The 22,158-nt window shown below is 35.3% G+C and overlaps 1 protein-coding gene across 4 annotated transcripts in view; it reads left to right on the top strand.

The window, feature by feature from the left end:
• The window catches only part of EFCAB7 (EF-hand calcium binding domain 7), a 50,282-nt gene extending 30,929 nt beyond the window's left edge, over positions 1-19,353 (top strand). For 3 of the 4 annotated variants that reach the window (XM_007978477.3, XM_007978481.3, XM_007978478.3), the window contains 5 exons: positions 1,197-1,330; positions 5,337-5,485; positions 11,583-11,792; positions 14,588-14,695; positions 15,972-16,228. In XM_007978477.3, the coding sequence (XP_007976668.3) occupies positions 1,197-1,330; positions 5,337-5,485; positions 11,583-11,792; positions 14,588-14,695; positions 15,972-16,046 (676 nt within the window). In that variant the 3' untranslated portion in view covers positions 16,047-16,228. Of the gene's footprint in view, positions 1-1,196; positions 1,331-5,336; positions 5,486-11,582; positions 11,793-14,587; positions 14,696-15,971; positions 16,229-19,260 lie in introns of those variants that run through there. The other variant, XM_038000826.2, reaches the window with a different exon arrangement.
• The last annotated feature ends 2,805 nt before the right edge of the window (positions 19,354-22,158 follow it).

Genomic DNA, 22,158 nt, shown 5'->3' with positions numbered 1-22,158 from the left:
CAGCTCCCACCCCTGTCCTCAGATTCTAATTCACCAATTCAACTCATGTGACAAGCTGTATGAACTTGGAGGATGTTCTGCTGAGTTAAATAAGCCAGGCACAGAAGGATAAATACTGTACGATCTCACTTATATGTGGGAACTTTATTATTATTATTTTTAATAGAGACAGAGTTTTGCTCTGTTACCCAGGCTGGAGTACACTGGCACAATCATAGCTCACTGCAGCCTCAGACTCTGGGGCTCAGGTGATCCTCCCACCTCAGCCTCCTGAGTAGCAGTAGCTGGGATTACAGGTGATTGCCAGCATACCTGGCTAATTTTTTTTTGAAGAGATGGGAGTCTTGCTATTATGTTGCCCAGGGTGGTCTCAAACTCCTGACCTCAAGCGAGCATCCTGCCTCAGCCTTTCAAAGTGCTGGTATTGTAGGTGTGAGCCACCACACCCAGGCTTATATGTGTGATCTTACAAAGTCAAACCCATAGAAACAGAGGGTAGAAGAGTGGTTATAGCAGCTGGGAGTGGTGGGGGGGTTGGGGACAGGTTGGTGAAAGGATACAAAATTTCAGTTTGATAAGAGGAATAAGTTCAGGAGATCTGCTGACAATATGGTGATTGTAGTTATATATTGTATCCTTGAAAATTGCTAAGAGAATAGATATTAAATGTTCCCACTAGAAAAAAGGATGATAAATATGTGAGATAATGGATATGTTAATTAGCTTGATTTAGTCATTCCACAATGTATACATATATCAAAAAATCACATTGTACACCATAAATACATATATCAAAACAAAACAACTCATCCTCTAAGCATCTGAAAATGTTCTTCCATTTGCAGATCTGGGATTGTCATTTACTTCTGGGTTCCACACATTTGGCAAGTCAACTTCAGTCAAACATCTACCAATTTCTCCCTATAGGTAGAGAGGAAGAAGAAAGTAGATTGGAGAAAGGAAAAAAGAAGGGAACTACTACTAGTCATTGAGTTCTTACTATGCATTGAGATACTGCGGTTGCTCTAGAAGCTTTTTTATCTCATGTAATACTGGACTGAGCCAAAACTGTATTTGGATACATTAACTTTAGTTTAAAGAAATTGTATAACATTCCCTTTGAATGTTATCCTCATAGAACCCTTCTTCAGTGTAGTTGCCTTAGTGACCAGAAATAACTATTTTTATAATTTTAGGTCTACTTTATCAGATATATTTGAAGTAATTGATTTAGATGGAAATGGTCTTCTTAGCCTTGAAGAATATAATTTTTTTGAATTGAGAACAAGTGGTGAGAAATGTGATGAAGATGCTTGGGCTGTCTGCAGAGGTAAGCACTTTTCTTTTTCTTAACAGATGTATAAAAAATATATATATATAGCACATTTTCATCTCTAAGAAATAAGAAGTCGAACTTCTCCATGATATATTATTATAGCATTTAGGACAGTTTGAAAATAGTAGCATTGTTTGTAAATGCTAACATTTATTTTTCTTAAATTGGTAGTTGGTATAATACTCAAGTTAAAAGAAAGTGTGAATTACTTAATCATAATTTCAGTTTTGAGCCTCTACTCTTTGGGGTTTAGAAGGCAAAAAACTTGTCCTTGCGCTTGATACCACTGGGCCTGAAGTGGTCAAGAGCCACAAACTGTGACCAGGAGAGGGCAGCAAAAAGCCAAAAAGCTAGAGGTTTACTTACAAATTAAGGTTTCCAGGAAGTTGTTTATATTATATATGTTAAAAATTCTTCAATGCTTTTCGTATTTGAGTTGAATTTTAAAAGTCCATCTATGGAAATATTGAAGCCAAAATGCCAAGGTGGACAAAGAAAATCACTGAGAATGAGGCAAAGTCAGTTATCACTTAGAAGGAGTCTGAGAAGATGTACTTGGCATATTTAAGCCAAAGACTGTAAGGTCAGAGGGAAAGCCAAAAAGCCATAGCCAACTATAGATCACAGAACAAGAGGTGTGAGGAGACCAGAATGCAGTCAAGAGAGATTAACTCACGTATGCTTTCACTGGGATAGTAATGTGTGGATCTTAAAATGGTCTAAGCTTGGCAAAGTGAGCCAGGTTGGGAGTCTGTTTACCTAGACAGCAAGTAGGGTAGAAGTATATTATTTATATAAAGGAATCTTTAAGTATTTCTCCTTTAACTGAAAGTTAATATAATCAACAACAATACATGTATATTGATTTATAATATTAAACTTTGATTAATAAAATTCATAATATACATAAGAGTATTATCTATAGGAAGATGTAATTATCTTGTAACTTTAACGATATAATCTTTTAATTGGCACTAGAGAACATTCTATAAGAGTGAATTTGTGGCTTTCTGATGGTAAAGTTGGTGATAAGTAAAATTCCAATTTAAAAATTTAGTTAAATTGGCAGAGTTGACGGTTAACATTTTTTGAGAGCTTACCATCTACCATGTACCGGCTGCTGCTCTATGCACTTATACACACCAAGTCTATGAAGTAGTACTTTATTATTCTCACTTTATAAATCAGGAAATAGAATTAGAGGTTAAGTAACTTGACCAAGGCTACACAGCAAGAAAGTTTCACAAATAGGCTCCAGAACTTTGAACTCCATGCTATCGAAAAGTCTCCAAGAATTATTGACTTAGAAAATGATTTGGAGGAATGTTTACTTTACAAACAATAATACTGCAAAGAAATGAGAGCTTTTAAGGTTTTAATGTTTCCCCTGAATAATAAGAAAATGTACTGTTTATCTGTAATATTATTTTAATAAACTTTTTTTACACTTAAAGATGCTTTTATTTTATTTTGTTTATTAATAAACTTTATTTTTAGAGCAATTTTAGGTTTACAGAAAAACATAGGCTGGGTGCTGTGTCTCATGCTTATAATCCTAGCACTCTGGAAGGCTAAGGTGGGAGGATTACTTGAGGCCAGGATTTCAAGACCAGCCTGGACAACAGAACATATTGTCTCTTAAAAAAAAAAAAAAAAAAAAAAAAAAAAATTGGCCTGTAATCCCAGGATTTTTTGAGTCTGGGGTGGATGGATCACTTGAGGTCAGTAGTTCAAGACCAGCTTGGCCAACATGGTGAAACCCCACCTGTACTAAAAATACAAAAATTATCCAAGTGTGGTGGCAGGTACCCATAATCCCAGCTACTTGGGAGGCTGAGGCAGGAGAATCACTTGAGCTTGGGAGGTGGAGGTTGTAGTGAGCCGATATCATGCCACTGCACTCCAGCCTGGGTGACAGAGTGAGACTCTGTCTCAAAAAAAAAAAAAAAAAAAGAAATATATCCATATATTCCTCCTCACCCTCACCCACAAGTTTTCCCTATTATTCACATCTTGCATTTGTATGGTACCTTTGTTACAATTGATGAGTGAATATTGATACATAATCATTAACTAAAGTTCATAGTTTACATTAGGTTCACGCTTTTTGTTTGTTTAAGATAGAGTTGCTCTGTTAGTCAGGATGGAGTGCAGTGGTACGATCTCGACTCACGGCAACCCCTGCCTCCAGGCTCAAGTGATCCTCTCACGTTAGCCTCCTGAGTAGCTAGGACTACAGGTGTGTGCCACCACACCCAGCTAATTTTTGTATTTTTTTGTTGAGATGAGTTTCACCATGCTGCCCAGGCTGGTCTCAAACCCCTGGAGGGTTCACTCTTGTCTTGTACAGGTCTATGGATTTTGACAAATATATAACGTCATGTATCCACTATTACAATATCATACACAAAGGACTATCCTTTCTCCATTGAATTGCCTTTGCTCCTTTGTCAAATATCAGTTGAATATATTTGTGTCAGTCTATTTCTGGGCTCTCTATTCTGTTTCATTGATGTATTCATCATTCTTTCACCATTACCACACTATCTTGATTACTGTAGCTTTATAGTAAGTCTTGGAGTCAAGTGTTAATAAATTTTTTAAAAATTAATGAGGATTGAGAATTTTAAGTTTTAAAAGGTAAATTAGTTTTTGATAGTCTCTATAGTACAGTATCTAGATAAGTTTTTTAATGTATTTGTATTATATATCAAATAATCTTTTTCATCTTGCTTTTCTACATAGTAGCTCTAACCTTGATTTTTGTGTTACTGTTTCTCTTCACGATTGAATTTAATCTGCATTTATTTTTTTCCCCTTAAAAAACATGAATAACTTTCAACTCTAAACTTTTTTTTTTTTTTTTTTTTGAGACAGAGTCTCTCTCTGTCATCTAGGCCGTAGTACAGTGGCACAGTCTCGGCTTACTGCAACCTCCGCCTTCGGGGCTCAAGTGATTATCTGCCTTAGCCTCCCGAGTAGCTGAGACTACAGGTGTGTGCCAGCATGCTGGGCTAATTTAATTGTTTGTATTTTTAGTAGAGACGGGGTTTTGCCATGTTGGCCAGGCTGGTCCTGAACTCCTGAGCTCAGGCGATCCACCTGCCTCAGCCTCCCAAAGTGCTGGAATTACAGGCATGAGTCACTGCGCACAGCTTCTAAATGTTTTAAGCTATTAAATCAGTCAGCCAGTTTTAGACAGTTATGTCTCTGCTGCTTTTCTCACAATAATGCATACAAAAGAAATGCTATCTCAAATAAAAGTACCCATTTCCCTTGGGTATATTATAGATGGGAGTTGGGAAATAAAATCTTCCCTGTTGTAGGATAGCTAATAAAATATCCATAATAAATAACTACTTATTATCTATCTTATAGACAAATTCAGGAATTATACATGTCTAGATACTTCTAGGTAAATTTAGTTTTGTTCATAAATAGTGTTAAAATGGGCATAGACTTACCTGGGAAAATGTGGTTGATTCATGGATTCCAAAGTGCTCCCCATTATCTATCTGTCTTTCAAGACTCAGGGACAATTTAGCTAAAATTAGAGGAATCAGGCATATAGTAATCTTAAATATGACACTATTTATATCTTTCTTTCTGAAACTCTAGTAGTTTGGGGAGTATTATATCAAATTCATCCAGTTTCTGCTGACTTTAAGTGGCAAATACATATGAAGCATTTTATATAACAATGTATGCTCTAAATAGGCAGGCAGATTGGAATTTATCCAGAAATATTACAGTTTCCTCTAATTTTAGAATATATTTGCACTATTTATAATTTCGGGATTTGTTGAAAAATGAAATTGTGTACTATGATGTATCTATGCTGAGTTATGTTTTGAGCCATTTTTATTCCACTTTTATACTGCTCATAGATTCATAGGCCTCTTTAAAAATAAATATCTATGAATAATAATGTATCATAGATATTTTATTAAAGTTATGAATTTTTAAATTATGTAAGAAAAACTTTTGGTTGTTTAAACAGAGAATTTTGATACAAAGAGGAATGAACTAACAAGACAAGGATTTATGGATTTGAATCTAATGGAAGCTAATGATCGAGAAGGAGATCCTTGTGACCTTTGGGTAACTCTACACTCTATGGGCTACAATAAAGCTCTGGAGTTGACAGAGGTAAAGTATTCTTAAAGTTTTGCCAGTGGGTTTAGTGTACATAATATTTTACTTTATGAACATTTTCCTGACATATAACTTTTGAATTGGGCACCCACATCCTTGAACGTTAGTATATGAATGAATCCTGGGTGCAACAACATGTTTCTGTTAGTTTATACAAGTTCTTGTTCTCACCTGAAATTTAGTTACTGCCAATATTAAAATAATTCAAAGACAAAAGAGTTTAAACACATAATATGCAAGAAAAAAATTTGGTATTAAAAAAATTAAAATTGGAAAAGGCAATTTGAGTTACTAAAGTCTCATTTATATAGGGAAACGATTTGTCTTAACAGTGTAAAGTCTCCCTTAGAATAAGGAGAATGTATCTGTATTACACCTTGGATTTCTGACCTTTTATAAAGGGTACTTTTGGGGTTAATATTTGTAAAATACTTGGAACAGTGGCTGGCTCATACAAAGCACTGTGTATGTATCAGCTGTCATCATCATTATTATCATTAACATGATAGGTATAGAAGTTGATCAGGACTCATAATAAATCATAGGGATAATAAAAATTTAAAAATCAGGCCTTCCTTATATTTTATATATATATATATATTTTTTTTTTCTTTCATGCAACAAATATTTATTGAACATATATATATTTTTAAATTTGAGACAAGGTCTTACTCTGTCACCCTAGCTGGAGTATAGTGGCACAATCATAGCTCACTGCAGCGTCCACCTCCTGGGCTCAAGTGAGCCTCCTGCCTCAGCCTTCTGAGTAGTTAGGACTACAGGTGCATGCCCCCATGCCCAGCTAATTTTTTAACTTTTTTTTTTTGTAGAGATGGGGATCTCACTGTTTTATCCAGGCTAATTTCTATATTTATATTTCAGATTTAAAATATAGAATTTAAGAGTTTCCGTTTCAGGCCACAAGTTAGATAACAATACATTTGTTTATACTCTTAAAATTAAAAATAGTGTTTGTCCTTTTTCCCTACTTGAATCAACTTACGAGAGCAATACTAACGTTGACAAATTTTGTTTTAGATACATTTAGACTTTGGTTTAATTCCTAGTTTTGACATCATTCAAAACCTTCATTAACCTGTTTTCTGAGAGGTTCTCTATTGTTTTCCCACTTTTAGAAATAGGAGGTGAATAGTTACAGTAACTATTTATATCCCACTTTAGCCTAACAGTCAATGACTCCTACATTTTAACCATGTGTAAAAGCAGTATCTAATCTATGAACAATATTGATTGTGCTACTCATGTTGTTGTTTAATAGGGAAATTAGTTAAGAGCAATTTAACACTTTTTACTGCAGTTACTGATGTCATTTACCTTTGAAACTATAAGCAAGAAGGATTTCTGAGCTAACATTTAATTTAAATTTTATTTATTTATTGAGTAGATAATATATTTGTATCATTAAAATTCAAAAGGTAAAAAAAAATACAGTATACATTGGAAAGTATCAATAGATGATGATCAGACTGCCACTCAGGAACTGAAATAAAAAGACAAAGCTGAATTTATTGCTTGCTATAAAGGAGAGCTATGCTGGCCAGGCACAGTCTCTCCACTAAGAGCAGAATGCTCACTTATATAGGGTTTGGGGGAAGCATGGAATTCAAGGATTGCCTGGCTTTTAGAGGCGTAAATGAGTTAATAGTGTCTGCGGAAGCATGGTTACTTGGATGAGACTGTTGATTAGTTGGCACTCAGCAGTGTATTTACGCATGTGAATCCATCTCTGATTGCCTGACTTTCAAAAGTGAGGAGCTGATACTGGTTGCCTAACGTAATTGTTAATTGAAGTAGAGCTGTTCCTGATCAGTTGAACAGATTTAAAACCTTTTTTCTTACTAAATTTCTTTATTGTTTCTCATTAAATTCTTATTACTTATTTCTTTATTTTTCCTTATTAAATTCTCTAATTTAGGCTGTAGAATTACAGATTACACATTCACTGTATCAGCCTATGAAGATCCTCTGTTAAAGAGTAGTATAACTTCTTTATTAAGGGCATTGCCTCTTTATCACTGTAACTGAATAGTTGCTCTTTTACTGAATTTGATAGGTAAAACTTACATGTTTAGTTTTGCCCCTTTTTTTTCTTTTCTGTTTTCCTTTTTAAAATAGAATTTTGTGATATTAATTTCTTTCTAGATTCAGAACTGGGAGAATTTACTTTTTTTTAAAGTTTAAGCACTACATAACTTTCTATTTCCCTTTCGTATGGGTTAACAGGTAGTTGAGAGCTAAATATTGTGCTAAATTTAAGTAGCATCCCATAATCTAGGTTTTATTATTACAGTCTTCCCCATCTTCCTTATCACATATATTGTTAATAGTTTTACAATGAATAATTTACAGTTAATAGTTTTCTTGCTTGTTGTTTGCTTCCTATATTAAGTTAGTAGGATAAAGAAAATAAGTAAATAAAAGACCAAGCCCATGAAAAGAAAGAATAAATAAAACTATAGGGCAACTCTTTTAGAGGTGATAAGATTTTAATTCAAAAATTTTAGAATGTGCAAAAATCACTAGTATTCCTATATACCCACAATAGTCAAGTTGAGAGCCAAATCACGAAAGAACTCCCATTCACAATTGCCACAAAAAGAATAAAACACCTAGGAGTACAGTGAACAAGGGGGGCCAGCAATCTCTACAAGGAGAACTACAAACTACTGCTCAAAGAAATCAGAGATGACACAAACAAATGGAAAAATATTCGATGCTCATAGATAGGAAGAATCAATATCATTAAAATGGCCATACTGCCCAAAGCAATTTATAGATTCAATGATATTCCCACGAAACTACCATTGACATTCTTTACAGAACTAGAAAAAAATATTTTAAAATTCATATGGAACCAAAAAAGAGCCTGAATAGCCAAGGCAATCCTAAGCAAAAAGAACAAAGCTGGAGGCATCACACTACCTAATTTCAAACTATATTACAGGGCTACAGTAACCAAAACAGCATACTACAGGGCTATAGTACTACAGGGCTACAGTAACCAAAAGTGGTACAAGAACAAACATATAGACCAATGGAACAGAATAGAACATTCAGAAATAAGACTGAACACCTACACCTGTTTGATCTTTGACAAACCTGACAAAAACAAACAATGGGGAAAGGATTCTCTGTTCAATAAATGGTGCTGAGATAACTGGCTAGCCATATGCAGAAGATAGAAACTGGACCCTTTTCTTACACCATATACAAAAGTTAACTCAAGATGGATTAAAGACTGAAATGTAAAACCCAAAAGTGTAAAAACTCTGGGAGACAACCTAGGCAATACCATTCAAGACATAGCCATGGGGAAAGATTTCATGGTGAAGATGCCATAAGCAATTGCAACAAAAGCAAAAATTGACAAATGGGATCTAATTAAATTAAAGAGCTGTGCAGCAAAAGAAACTATCAACAGAGTAAATAGACAACCTACAGAATGGGAGAAAATTTTTGCAAACTATGCATCTGACAAAGGTCTAATATCCAATATCTATAAAGAACTTCAACAAATTTACAAGAAAAAAAATTCCATTAAAAAGTGAGCAAATGAACAGACACTTCAAACGAAGATATACATGCAGCCAACAATCATGTGAAAAAAACTTCGACGTCACTGATCATTAGAGAAATGCAAATCAAAACCACAATGAAATACCATTTCACACCAGTCCGAATGGCCATTTTAAAAAGTCAAAAAACAAAAGGTGCTGGTGAGATTGTGGAGAAAAAGGAATGCTTATACACTGTTGGTGCGAGTGTACATGAGTTCAACCATTGTGGAAGACAGTATGATTCCTCAAAGACCTAAAGACAAATACCATTCAACCCAGCAATCCTATTACTGGATATACACCTAAAGGAATGTAAATTGTTTTATAAAGACACATACACATGTATGTTCATTGCAGCACTATTCACAATAGCGAAGACATGGAATTAACCTAAATGCCCATCAGTGGAAAACAGGATAAAGAAAATGTGGTAAATATATACCATGGGATACTATGCAGCCATAAAAAAGAATGAGGTCATGTCCTTTGCAGGGACATGGATGGAGCTGGAAGCCATTATTCTTAGCAAACTAATGTAGGAACTGAAAACCAAATGCGACATGTTCTCATTTATAAGTGGGAGCTAAATAATGAGAACACATGGACACATAGAGGGGAACAACACACACTAGGGCCTATCAGAGGGTGAAGAGTACAAGGAGGGAGAGGATCAGGAAAAATAATGAATGGGTACTAGGCTTAATACCTGGGTGATGAAATAATCTGTACAACAGACTCCTATGACACATGTTTACCTGTGTAACAAATCTGCACATGTACCCCTGAACTTAAAAGTATAAAAAAAAAAAAAAAATTAGAGAATATGTTTTAACATGGACCTTTTAAGATGTTTTACTTTCAGTGAATATTCAAATATTGATCCTCTTTGGTTGAATAAAACTGATAGCCATGACTTAAAAAATGGCAGAATATTACCAGAATTTACTAGTACTGAACAAATAAACCTTTAAAAATGTCATACTCATAATTATTGTAAATAATCTTTAAAAATTTTTTCAGAGGTGATGTGTATGAAAAATCAACCCAGGTCTTCTTTTTAGTGCAATGATTTTTCATTCTACTATTTCTCTTAAAAAGGCAAATTTATTATTGCCAAAGGTTGAAGTTGATTAAAATATTTTTAAAAACAAAAATTTCTGTTTATGGTCTACTAAAATTAACTTCAGACTTCTTTCTTTTATTTCCTTAAAAGATGACCACCAATTTGTGAATTTATTCAGTTATTCAACAAATACTTATTGAATACCTACTATGTGATAACTGCAGGAAAGAGGCACTGAGGATACAAAGATGAATAAAATAATCAAAGGTCCTGCCCTTATGAAATTTATATGCCACGGAGAATGATTAATTAATTAAAATTATATTGGCCAGGCGCAGTGGCTCACGCCTGTCATCCCAGCACTTTGGGAGGCCGAGGCAGGTGGATCACCTGAGGTCAGGAGTTCAAGACCAGCCCGGCCAACATGGTGAAACCTTGTCTCTACTAAAAATACAAAAATTAGCCAGATGTGGTGGCGGGCACCTGTAATCCCAGCTACTCAGGAGGCTGAGGCAGGAGAATCACTTGAACCCGGGAGGCAGAAGTTGCAGTGAGCCAGGACCACACCACTGCACTGCAGCCTGGGCGACAAGAACAAAACTCCATCTCAAAAAAAAAAAAAAAAAAATTTCCAAGGTGTTCTGAAACAACTCAAAGGCTGAAGTAGAGAACAGAAAACAGTGGGGGAGTGAGGGAGATTGAGGTGGCCAGAGCAGATCCCTCTGCGGAGGTGGCACTTAAGCTTTAACCTGAAGCGGGAGGACAAGGTACCCATGTGAAAATGCATGAGGATAATCTTTCCAAGTGGAGAGAACACTATGTATGAAGGGCTTCATTTGCTCTAGGATCTGAAAGATCAGGATAGCTGATGCATAGAGACACAGGAGACCAGGTTGGATGGACAGGCAAAGGCTCTTTACCACATTGTAGGCTGTGGTAAAAAGACTAAGGTAGATATTAGAAAAATTTCATTCCGAATGCAGAAAATATTTTTAGGTCTCATATTTTAAAGGTGTTTTTAGATTAAACTTTAGTCAGTGCTCTGTGTCCATGCAGTAAGCTTCGATTGTAAATGTAATAATTTCTTTAGAACCATTTGATGAATTCTTTCTGTAGCCTTCACCTTAGAAAAGATAATTAAATAACATGGTATTTGTTAGCATTGAACCAAATGGAGAGATGGTATTATGGCTTAAAGAAGGTAATGTATTACTGATTTGCTAGAGGTTATTCTTTTCTTTTCTATGAACATTATCAGTTAGTATGCTATTAAAAAGTCAGGATTTCATGCTTGCTTATTACTCAATTCATAGTACTAAAATTTTCCTCTAAAAGCATATTAGAAGGACAAGCTGGAAGGTGTAGCATATCTTCTTATATGGTAACATATTAATAATTTATTTAAAATTCTATCAAAAGGCTAAAACAAGATTTTTTTTTTTCCTATCAGGCATGTCCATTTGTCATTGATATCTATGCAGAAAAATGCAAGCCAAAAATTAAAGCTGTCCATATGGAGGCATGTAGTGGACAACTTGAGAAGGCCATTTGTAAATCTGTTCTTAGCAAGGGTGATGCCAAAGTAATGGATGGCTATGAAAATATAATCGTGCATACTTACAGTTGTGACACCTGGATAACGTCAATTATTGAAAACAAGGTATCAATTATGAGGTGGTTTTCCTCATTTTGCCATAAAGCTTACTAATATATTTCATCTGATTCCTTACTCTATTCCTACGTGGTAATTAAGTATCCCATCACATTTATAATGTTTATAATGTATAATTATTTTTTCTCCTCAGGTTTCTAACTCAAACTGGGAGTGATAATTTTTATATGGTTTTTAAAGGTTTCTAATTTTTTTCTCTTAAAATATTAGGAAAATTAAACATTTGGATATCAATGCGAATAGAGCACAATCTGGATACAAAGTATTTAGTTTGTTTCTAAACATTTTTATATATACATAGCTATTTAAATAATAGATATCATGTTTTAAAGAAATATTATAAACAAAGAAAAAAATTTCAACCCAGCTTTTTACACTAACATTGCAGAGATCCTATAGATTATCATTATTTAATCTAACTAAATGTATTCTACTGTCCAAGACCTACTTTCATCAAGCTGATTATTTCTACCTTTGGCTCTCTTCCCTGCTATTAATACTATTGATATTACAGGTCAAGAGAATAAGAGCATAAATTCTTAGTCAGAAATATCCAGTTCTCTAGAAATTATAAATTTTCATAAAACTTTATATAAGATGGCTAGGTGCTCAGTACTGTTGACTTATTTCTTTTAGGTCCTAGGTGAGCCATATTTTTACGCCTGCCATAAATTTCTTAAAATACTTAAAATTTGGCGGCATTTTTAGTCAACCTGAGAATATATTATGTAACTATTTTAGTCACAGTAGGAGCCACCAGAAAATGTAAAACTTGATCTCTGTGTTCAAGGAGTTTATGGCCTATAATTGGAAAGACAAAATTAATACTCTCGGAAGACATCAGAGAATAATTAAACGTTACATAATGTAATACTGTTTGTGTGTGTGACAGGAGTTTCATTCTGTTTCTCTTGTAGTTGTTAATTTGAACCACAGAAGTTGGGGAAGGATTTGTTATGAGGGGGAAGGGAACTGTGATATGGGATTCGAGCATTGAAGGAGACTAGGATTTAGATATGCAGACAGACAGCCTTTAGAAGCAGGGGAAACAGTGTAAGGAGAAACAAGGGGAAGGGTATATATGAAGTATAAAGGAAGGAGTGAGAATATCTGCTTTGCAGAAATGGACAGCTTTATTTGAAGGAGGAATAGGAGGTAAATAACATACAGAATGGATCCAAATTATATATGTTATCTTGAAAACGAGATAGAGGAGTTTAGACTTGATTAACTAAGCTTGGGTCCCCACCTAGTAGATTGCAGTTTTCAAATGGACCAATCATGCCTCAGAGGGTGATTCCTAAAATCCATCATGATTCCCTTTCTGCCCTCTATATTTTATTAGGGTTGAAAAGGTGAAGGGAGTCACTACCTTACCTTACCCCAACTCCTCTGTTCTGCTATCAACTATTAGTTCTCAATTCTCTGCCTCTGTTTTCCTCAAGGAAAATTCAACTCTCTTCACCAAAATGTGATAATAATGCTAACATTTTACACCCTATCATGTGCCAGGCATTTACTTCTCACAACAACCCTATGAGATAAGTGCTATTCTCATTTTACAAACAGGAAACTGAAGCACAGAGCAGTTAAATAACTGGCAAATGATTACACAGCTAAGTAGTAGAAGACTTGAGAAATAGGCCGGGCGCGGTGGCTCAAGCCTGTAATCCCAGCACTTTGGGAGGCCGAGACAGGCGGATCACGAGGTCAGGAGATCGAGACCATCCTGGCTAACACGGTGAAACCCCGTCTCTACTAAAAAAAGTACAAAAAACTAGCCGGGTGAGGTGGCGGGCGCCTGTAGTCCCAGCTACTCGGGAGGCTGAGGCAGGAGAATGGCATGAACCCGGGAGGCGGAGCTTGCAGTGAGCTGAGATCCGGCCACTGCACTCCAGCCTGGGCGACAGAGCAAGACTCCGTCTCAAAAAAAAAAAAAAAAAAAAAAAGACTTGAGAAATAAATTCAGATAGTCTAACATTATTATACTACCCCCTTAGTAGTCATTAGGATATGATCGCAGATTCTTAGTAGGGGAATAGTTTGATTCCTGTATATTTCCCATTTATCAGTGTCATTCTGCTTTCCCTTGTTCCCTGTCCATCCTAGAGGCCATTGTCTATTATCTCAGTTGTCCCTTCTTCCATAAAGTCTTCCTTGAAACCCCAGTCCAAGCTAATGTTCATCTTCCGTATTTCTATAGATCCTTCTAAATACCTCTATTACAAGACTCAGCAGTGTTCTGTAATTGTCATTTTATTTGTCTGTCTCCCCTAGGGTGTGAGCTAGGAGTCAGTAATTGTATCTTTTATCTCAGTGCACCTAGACTCTAAAACAATGCCCGATACAAAGTTGATAATAAATATATTTATATATTGTAAATGAAGGAGTAAAAAGATGTTTTAGACACTTTAGTTGGAAGGTAGTATTAAAATGAATGGAAGTTGAAAAAACTAGAGATAACAACAAAAGAAACAGAGACTATTGCTATCCTAAGTCAAAGATGAAATAATGTGACCCTAGTATCCGTAATACCCTGGGAATGAAGATTAAAAGGTGAGTAAATTTTAGTCACATTTAAAAGAAAAAGTTTATATAAATGGTGACAAATTGGAAAGAAAGAGAGAAAGTAACAGAAACAAAGTTGAAAGAAGCAGCCAAATTGTATAAATTTGTAGTGCACTATATGATGTTAAAACAATTTCAGGGTTTATTCTGAAGCTTATATTTGTCTGTAATTAAAGAAAGGACTAGCAACTTATGAAACCTTTTTTTTTTTATAGTCAGATGAGAAAGTGATTATTCACATCAACAATGAGCTAAGTAAAAACTGCGTAAACAACAGAGGACTCAACATATTTGCAGTAGAAGTGGGACCCAAATCTACAATGGTAATGTATTATTTTCTAATTAAAGCCTTTTGTTTTATGTCTTTGAAAAAAATTTGCTATTAATGCTATGAGTAAACATGTAGATATAAAATGGAGTGGAAAATTATTTTAAGTATGATATTTGTATCAGTATCATTCTATACTCAGAGACAGGAGACTTTGGTTCTAATCCAGTTCTGTCACTGTTTGAGTGACTATGGGAAGTTCATTTACTTCTATGTTCCAGTCTCTTTAAATGTAAAAGTAAGATAATATCACTAGGCTGGACGCAGTGGCTCATGCCTGTAATCCCAGCACTTTGGGAGGCCGAGGCGGCTGGATCACCTGAGGTCAGGAGTTCGTGACCAGCCTGGCCAACATGGTGAAACCGCGTCTCTACAAAAATACAAAAATTAGCCAGGCATGGTGGCAGACGCCTGTAATCCCAGCTACTCAGGAGGCTGAGGCAGGAGAATCGCTTGAACCTGGGAGGTGGAGGTTGCAGCGAGCCGAGATCACGCCATCGCACTCTAGCCTGGGTGACAAGAGTAAAACTCCGTCTCAAAAAAAAAAAAAAAAGATAGTATCACTAGTTTTATGTACTTCACAAAGTTAATGTAAAGATTAAAATGATGTACATGAAAGTAGTTTTTTACATCATATAGAAATGTAAAGTATTAATAAGAATTTTGATAACCCAAAATGCTTTTTATCTGCATTATTAAGATTTTCTAAAGTATCCTGAGAAGGAAAATGCCTCTGAGTTTTAGATAAGTAAGTAAGTCAAGAGCTAAAAAACAGCTATAGTTCCAGTGTTAGCAGAACTCTGGGTTTCTGATTTAGCCAGGCAGGGACAGATCAATAGAGCTACCTACTGGGCAAGTGAAGGGAGAAAGGAAAAAGCTTCCTATTCTTACCCTTTCTTTCTCCATACTGTCCATTAAATCCTAAAATATTCCAGAACAGGATAAAGAGATTATCTTTTCTGTTTCTCCAATTAAGATTTTAGAAAATGCTCTAGGCTTAGCAAGGAAAGGATATTTTCTCCTCTTTCTACCACTCTACTCACATTCACAAACACCAACTGACAGCTACTGTATTAGGGTAGAATTTAGACTGGATTATCCTGTTAGCCTCAGATCATAGATTACTAGTCTCTGCTAAGGACAAATATTGTAGAATTTTATCTGTACAGGGATATTCTTATACAAGGCCTAGAAATGTTGTCCTATTTAAAAATTAGCCAAAAATAGCAATATATAAAAAGAGAATAAAAGCTTTCTATTTTTATATGCAGGTTTGTCAACATGTAATGCCTCTGAATGAACGACAAGAATGGATATATTATTGTATATATTCTCTTATTTCTTAAATAATTATACTTAGAACTTACCAAACTAAGAATTATTTCAGATTTAGTCTGTTATTTATTAAACAACTAAATGCTACTTAATTTAACTGATGTACCTAAATAATAATCTATTCAATTTATATGCATTTTCATTTTATGTCAATGCTATGTACCTTATTATTAAAATATACGTAATACTTTCATTGTGTAGTGTTCTTATTTAGTAGGAAATCTAAGCGCATTTTATTTTTAAATAGTTAAGTCAATAAAATTACAGGTAAGATTTTTTAAAGTAGTATTCAACACATTCGGCAAAATCCTCTATACTTTAGGTTTTTGTACTCTTAAAAACAAAACAAAATAAAACAAAAACTGGCCAGGTGTGGTGGCTGATGCTTGTAATACCAGCACTTTATGAGGCTGAGGCAGGAGGATTACTTGAGTCCAAGAGTTTGAGTCTGCAGTGAGCTATTGTCATACCACTGCACTCAAGCATGTCTCTAAAAAAGATAAATAAATAAAAGGTAAATACAAAGTAGCCATTTAGTTTTCCTATCACACAAAAGAAATTAAAGCAAAATTTGGAAAAATTTATTTTTATGTAAAGAAGCCAAAATCTAATGACAATAGTAGGAATATTTTGTTCTAATAGTAAACTTTCATGAATTTATTTGTGGATTGCTTTTAATTAAATATATTATGAAATAGGAATTAAATTTATGTTACATTTAATAAAGAAGTACAGGGTATGAACAATTATATTAAACAATTCATAACTGTATGACAATATCAGTAACAGAATACGTGCCAGTAAATTTCAGCTTTTGAAATATCAATACCATTATGGCAGTATATTATTTTTGTACCCAGTACATATTAGCACATAGTTTAAATGTCATTTGGGTTTTTAACCCTTGATTTAGCTATCCATAAAATGGGTTATCATCTAGCAGTTTGAATTCTTCAGATGATGTGTCTTTAAAAGTAATGAAATGTGAAAACATTTTATTAATTGCTAAATGCCTTGTAAGTCCAATAAATGTGATCATATATTCTATTTCACAACGTATTGAGTTACAAGAAATTAATTACCTGGCTGTGATACTAAAAGCATACAATGAAATTTTTATCTATGTCCCAAATTGTAAAGGAGTTTTTATAATAGGACGATAGGTGACATATAGTGGTATACTGGATCATAAAAACTCAAGAAAAGGAATAATGAGCATTTAAGACTTACCTTCCACCACTGTCATCACTTAGACGTATCAGGCCTTTTTCCCACCTTCTCATTACTCACTTATTACAGGGAAAAACCAAACATACTGTCTTAATCATTCTATTTTCAACTAGTCACTAGAAAAGACAAAGATATTTTGTTTCAAATTAAACTTTCTTCCAAGTAAATGAAAACCCAAGGGAATCAGCTATATAATGAATACAAACTAGGTTACTTTTTTTTTTTTTTTTTGGTATCTTTAAGTAAATTATTTTTTGAAGATTACTTGAGTACTGTGGTACTAGAATATCCAGAAAAACTTAATTCAAGTCCTCAAATACTTGACTCATAGGTTGGTAGTAATTCTGTAACCCACCAAATATAATTAATTGACATGTAAGAATGTTTTCTTTAAGTTTGTGTGGTGCTTCCTTTTTTCAGGGCAGTTTTGCACAGATTGACCATGTTATTTTTAAAGGTAATTTTGCATGTGGTTTAATTTTAAAAGCACATTATCCAGCCTTACTAAAAAGACATCTAGATGGGCTGGGCATGGTGGCTTCTGCCTATAATCCCAGCACTTTTGGAGACTTGAGGCCAGAGGATTGCTTTAACTAGGAGTTTTTGAGACCAGCCTGAGCAACATGGCAAAACCCTGTCTTCACAAAAAATACAAAAATTAGCCAGGAGTGGTGGTGCACACTTGTAGTTCCAGCTACTCAGGAGGCTGAGGTGGGAGGATCACTTGAGCCCGAGGCAGAGGTTGCAGTGGGCTGAGATTACACCACTGCGCTCCAGCCTGGGTGACAGGGTGAGGCTCTCTCAAAGAAAAAAAAGACATCTAGATGTGTCAGATCTCTTCTGTGTTCCAGATTCCATCCCTGCCTGTCTCCTCAGTGTGCCCATTAAAACTCCCCAGGGAATGAATTTTATCTACAAACATTCCCTCAGTATTGGCTTTCCCCCATTATTATTTATACATATTTGAGACTCTTTAAGAAGCCTCTCATTCCCCATCTCTTTCTATCATCTTATTTCTGTCCTCCCTGTCACAGCAAAGGGACATGAAAAGAATTGTTCACATTGTTATGCCCACTTTCTTGACTCCCACTCACTGTTTCCACTGAGTTACCAAACAGTGGTTGCTACCTCCCAGGACATCAATAACTTTCTTGTTATTAAATCTGGAGGATATTTTAAAGTCTCCTCTCCAGTGTTAGACATTGTTGATCTTTTGGAGACACCACATTCTTCAGATTTTCTTTTCACCTTTGACTATTTTTTTTCACCCAAACTTCTATATTCTCTCAATTTCCACATCTCTCCTACCTTTGTATGTAACATTTCCTTTTTGCCTCCCTGTCCCCTCTTCTTCCTCCAGACATCAGTGAATATGTCACTCTTCCCAAAAATCCTTTCCTGATTACTCTCCTTACCAACTACTTTGATGGTACTAACACTTAGTACTCACCCTTTGGTGTAGCACTATCATATTTGAATTGGTGTTCATTTATCTGTACCTTTGACTAGGTTGAAAACAGAAGAGTTAAAACCTAGCATATACCATAGAAACTGTAATAGATATAAAATAAATATTGGAAAGATAGTTGGATAAAATGAGTAGAAAATTAAAATGAATATACATGTATGAATATTTCTGAGTTCTTTAGCATATTTATAAATTAAAACTAGAAATATAAAAATTAAATCTCATTACTATTCAATTCTCTTTACCCAGATGTGTTTATTTCATTAGCAAATTTAAAAAAAATTATCTAACATGCAGTTTTAAGTTATAGACTTACATGATCACTGTAACTCCTTCCAACTTTAATGTTTTATAGTTCTAATATTTTAAAACAAATTTAAAGGTTAAGTATCAAGTACTGTTTTATATATATATATGAGCCATGCCATATTCTTAAATTAGTAATTTTGTTGATTTTACATTAGATATTGGGGTAGAAATTTTTTTGAAAAAGTCAATGGCCTTCTTTTAAAATCTTTTTGATTTAGGTTAAATATGAAGCAGAAACTTAATATATACTACACTAATATTTTGGATATAACCCAGGAAAATGGATGTGTATTTCCGATTTTGGCCACCAGAGGGTGAGCATATTATTTTATTTATTAGAGAGATGGATAGTATTATATTTCTCTGCACTGTGTTAGGTCCTTTATGATTTCTAAGACTACTTTTGGCAAACTGTATTGGCCACTGTGGCTATATGCATATCCAGGCATATAACACCCATTTTTGTTGAGACAGAGTCTTGCTCTGTCATTCAGGCTGGACTGCAGTAGGTGCGATCTCAGCTCACTGCAGCCTTGATTTTCTGGGCTCAGGTGATTCTTCCACCTCAGCCTTCCCAGTAGCTGGTACTACAGGCCGGCGCTACCACGCCCAGCTGGTTTTTGTATTTATTTTTTATTTTTTTTGTAGAGGCGGGGTTTTGCCACGTTGCCCAGGCTGCTCTAAAACTCCTGGGGTCAAGCGATTGGGTGCCTTGGCCTCTCAAAGTGCTGAGATTACAGGCATGAGACACAGATCCCAGCCACCACTCATTCTTATGAGAACATATTCTAATCTATAACGTGGATACTAAGCCTTCTTCTCATTACTAATGAGTCTTCATGAGTTTGCAAGTTTAAAAGCATTCAAAATTAGCCCTGCTATCTTTACGTAGTCTTATAAAGCCTATCTTTGATGCTTAGCCTAGCTTAATTTCTGGGGGAAAAAAGAACTGTGTAATGATTTGAGGAAAAATAAAGCACATAGTGGACCTGATTTAGAGGATATAGATGAGATTCACGTGGTAAGGTAATGTGTGAGCCAGGAACTCCAGGAATCATTATTGAAAGTCTGAGGGGTAGGCCGGACACGGTGGCTCATGCCTGTCATCTCAGCACTTGGGAGGCCGAGGCTGGCAGATCACCTGAGGTCAGGAGTTCGAGACCAGCCTGGCCAACATGGTGAAACTCTGTCTCTACTAAAAATATAAAAATTAGCTGGGCGTGGTGGCAGGCGCCTGTAATCCCAGCTACTTGGGAGACTGAGGCAGGAAAATCGCTTGAACCCTGGAGGCAGAAGTTGCAGTGAGCCGAGATCGCATCATTGCATTCCAGCCTGGGCGACAAGAGCGAGACTCTGTCTCAAAAACAACAACAACAACAAAAAAAACAAAAAATAACAGTCTGAGGGGGGCAAAGAACTTTGGTTGGTTTTAAGTGTCTGTACTTGTTACCCATGGCTAGTACTGTGTAAGGAAATGAATAAGATACCCTCAATTCTTATGAGTAATTCACAAGCTGCCTATATTTGTGATATTTGACCAAAGTCAGTTTGTACTTTAATAATAAGTACTCTTGGTCAGGCGCGGTGGCTCATGCCTGTAATCCCAGCACTTTGGGAGGCCGAGGTGGGTGGGTCACCTGAGGTCAGGAGTTCAAGACCAGCCTGGCCAACCTGGTGAAACCCCATCTCTACTAAAAATAAAATTAAAAAAAAAAATTAGCTGGGCGTGATGGCGGGCACCTGTAATAATCCCAGCCACTTGGGAGGCTGAGGTAGGAGAATCGCTTGAACCCAGGAGGCGGAGGTTGCAGTAAGCCAAGATCACCCCACTGAACTCCAGCCTGGGCAATAGAGCGAGACTCCATCTCTAATAATAATAATAATAATAATAATAATAATAATAATAATAAGTGCTCTTGACCGGGTGCCGTGGCTCATGCCTGTAATCCCAGCATTTCCAGAGGCAGAGGCAGACGGATCACAAGATCAGGAGTTCGAACCAGGCTGGCCAACATGGTGAAATCCCGTCTCTACTAAAAATGCAAAAATCAGCCAGGCGTGGTGGTGCGCGTCTGTAGTTCCAACTACTTGGGAGGCTAAGGCAGGAGAGTTGTTTGAACCCAGGAGGCTGAGGCTGCAGTAAGCTGAGATCTGCCACTGACTCCAGCCTGGGTGACAGAGTGAGACTATGTCAAAAAAAAAAAAAAAAAAAAAAAAAAGGACTCTTTTTTTTTTTTCCACCCAATACATTTCTAAAAAATATATGACTATTTAACAAAAAAGACTTACATATAATAAAGGAGTTGGAGTATGGTTCCATTTCCCAAAACTTAAATATTTTTCAACTTCTTTTAGACACAGTTGATAAATATTCAACATTGAATACATATTCTTAATTGTATTCTTACCTTTCCAGTTGAACACAAGAGTAAGCAAGTTAAATTCAAGCTCAGCTTAAGTTCATTATCTGATTCAGGCTAATGTCAGCATGTTATGAAAATAAAATGGTTCCAGAATGTCAGTATTGTAAGGTTTCTGGCAATTTCTGATATAGCATGCAGAATTACTAAAAAGTTAGTTTCTCTCTGCCTTTTTAAATATCCATTACAAAAGTGTCCAGAATCGGCTTTTGAAAAAAAAGTTTTTTCTTAGTAGAGAAGTAAAAGTAGGAGTAGACTAGACTAGGGAATAGTACACAGGGACATCCAATTAGCATGTGTCTATTACATATTAATTAGTTATAGTAAATAAGTAGTAGGTATTACCTCTGTCCTCAGGACAAGAAAGCTAAGGAAATGAGTTACATGTTAACTTATTAAGGAATAATATTAAATCTTAATAAACGCCGATCATTAAGCATTAAACTAATGGTGTGAATATGGAAACAGAAGAGGAGGGGAATGCTTGACCAATTTAGGGGACGCAGATGAAAGTAGATGAAAATCTGTCGGAGGACTGAAGGAACGAAGTTTAGTTTGAAGCTAAGTAGTGCTTTGATTTGTTTTTACTCATGTAATATAATGCATTTTACATTTTAAATAGTATAAAAAGAGGATACATTTTAATAACTATTAAAGGAAATGAGGCATCATCTTTAAAATACTAAGTAGTTTAAG

This window comes from Chlorocebus sabaeus, chromosome 20 (assembly GCF_047675955.1).
Source record: "Chlorocebus sabaeus isolate Y175 chromosome 20, mChlSab1.0.hap1, whole genome shotgun sequence".
NCBI classification, from domain to species: domain Eukaryota; kingdom Metazoa; phylum Chordata; class Mammalia; order Primates; family Cercopithecidae; genus Chlorocebus; species Chlorocebus sabaeus.
Note: the sequence above shows the minus strand (reverse complement) of the source record. Positions and strands in the feature narration are given on the sequence as shown.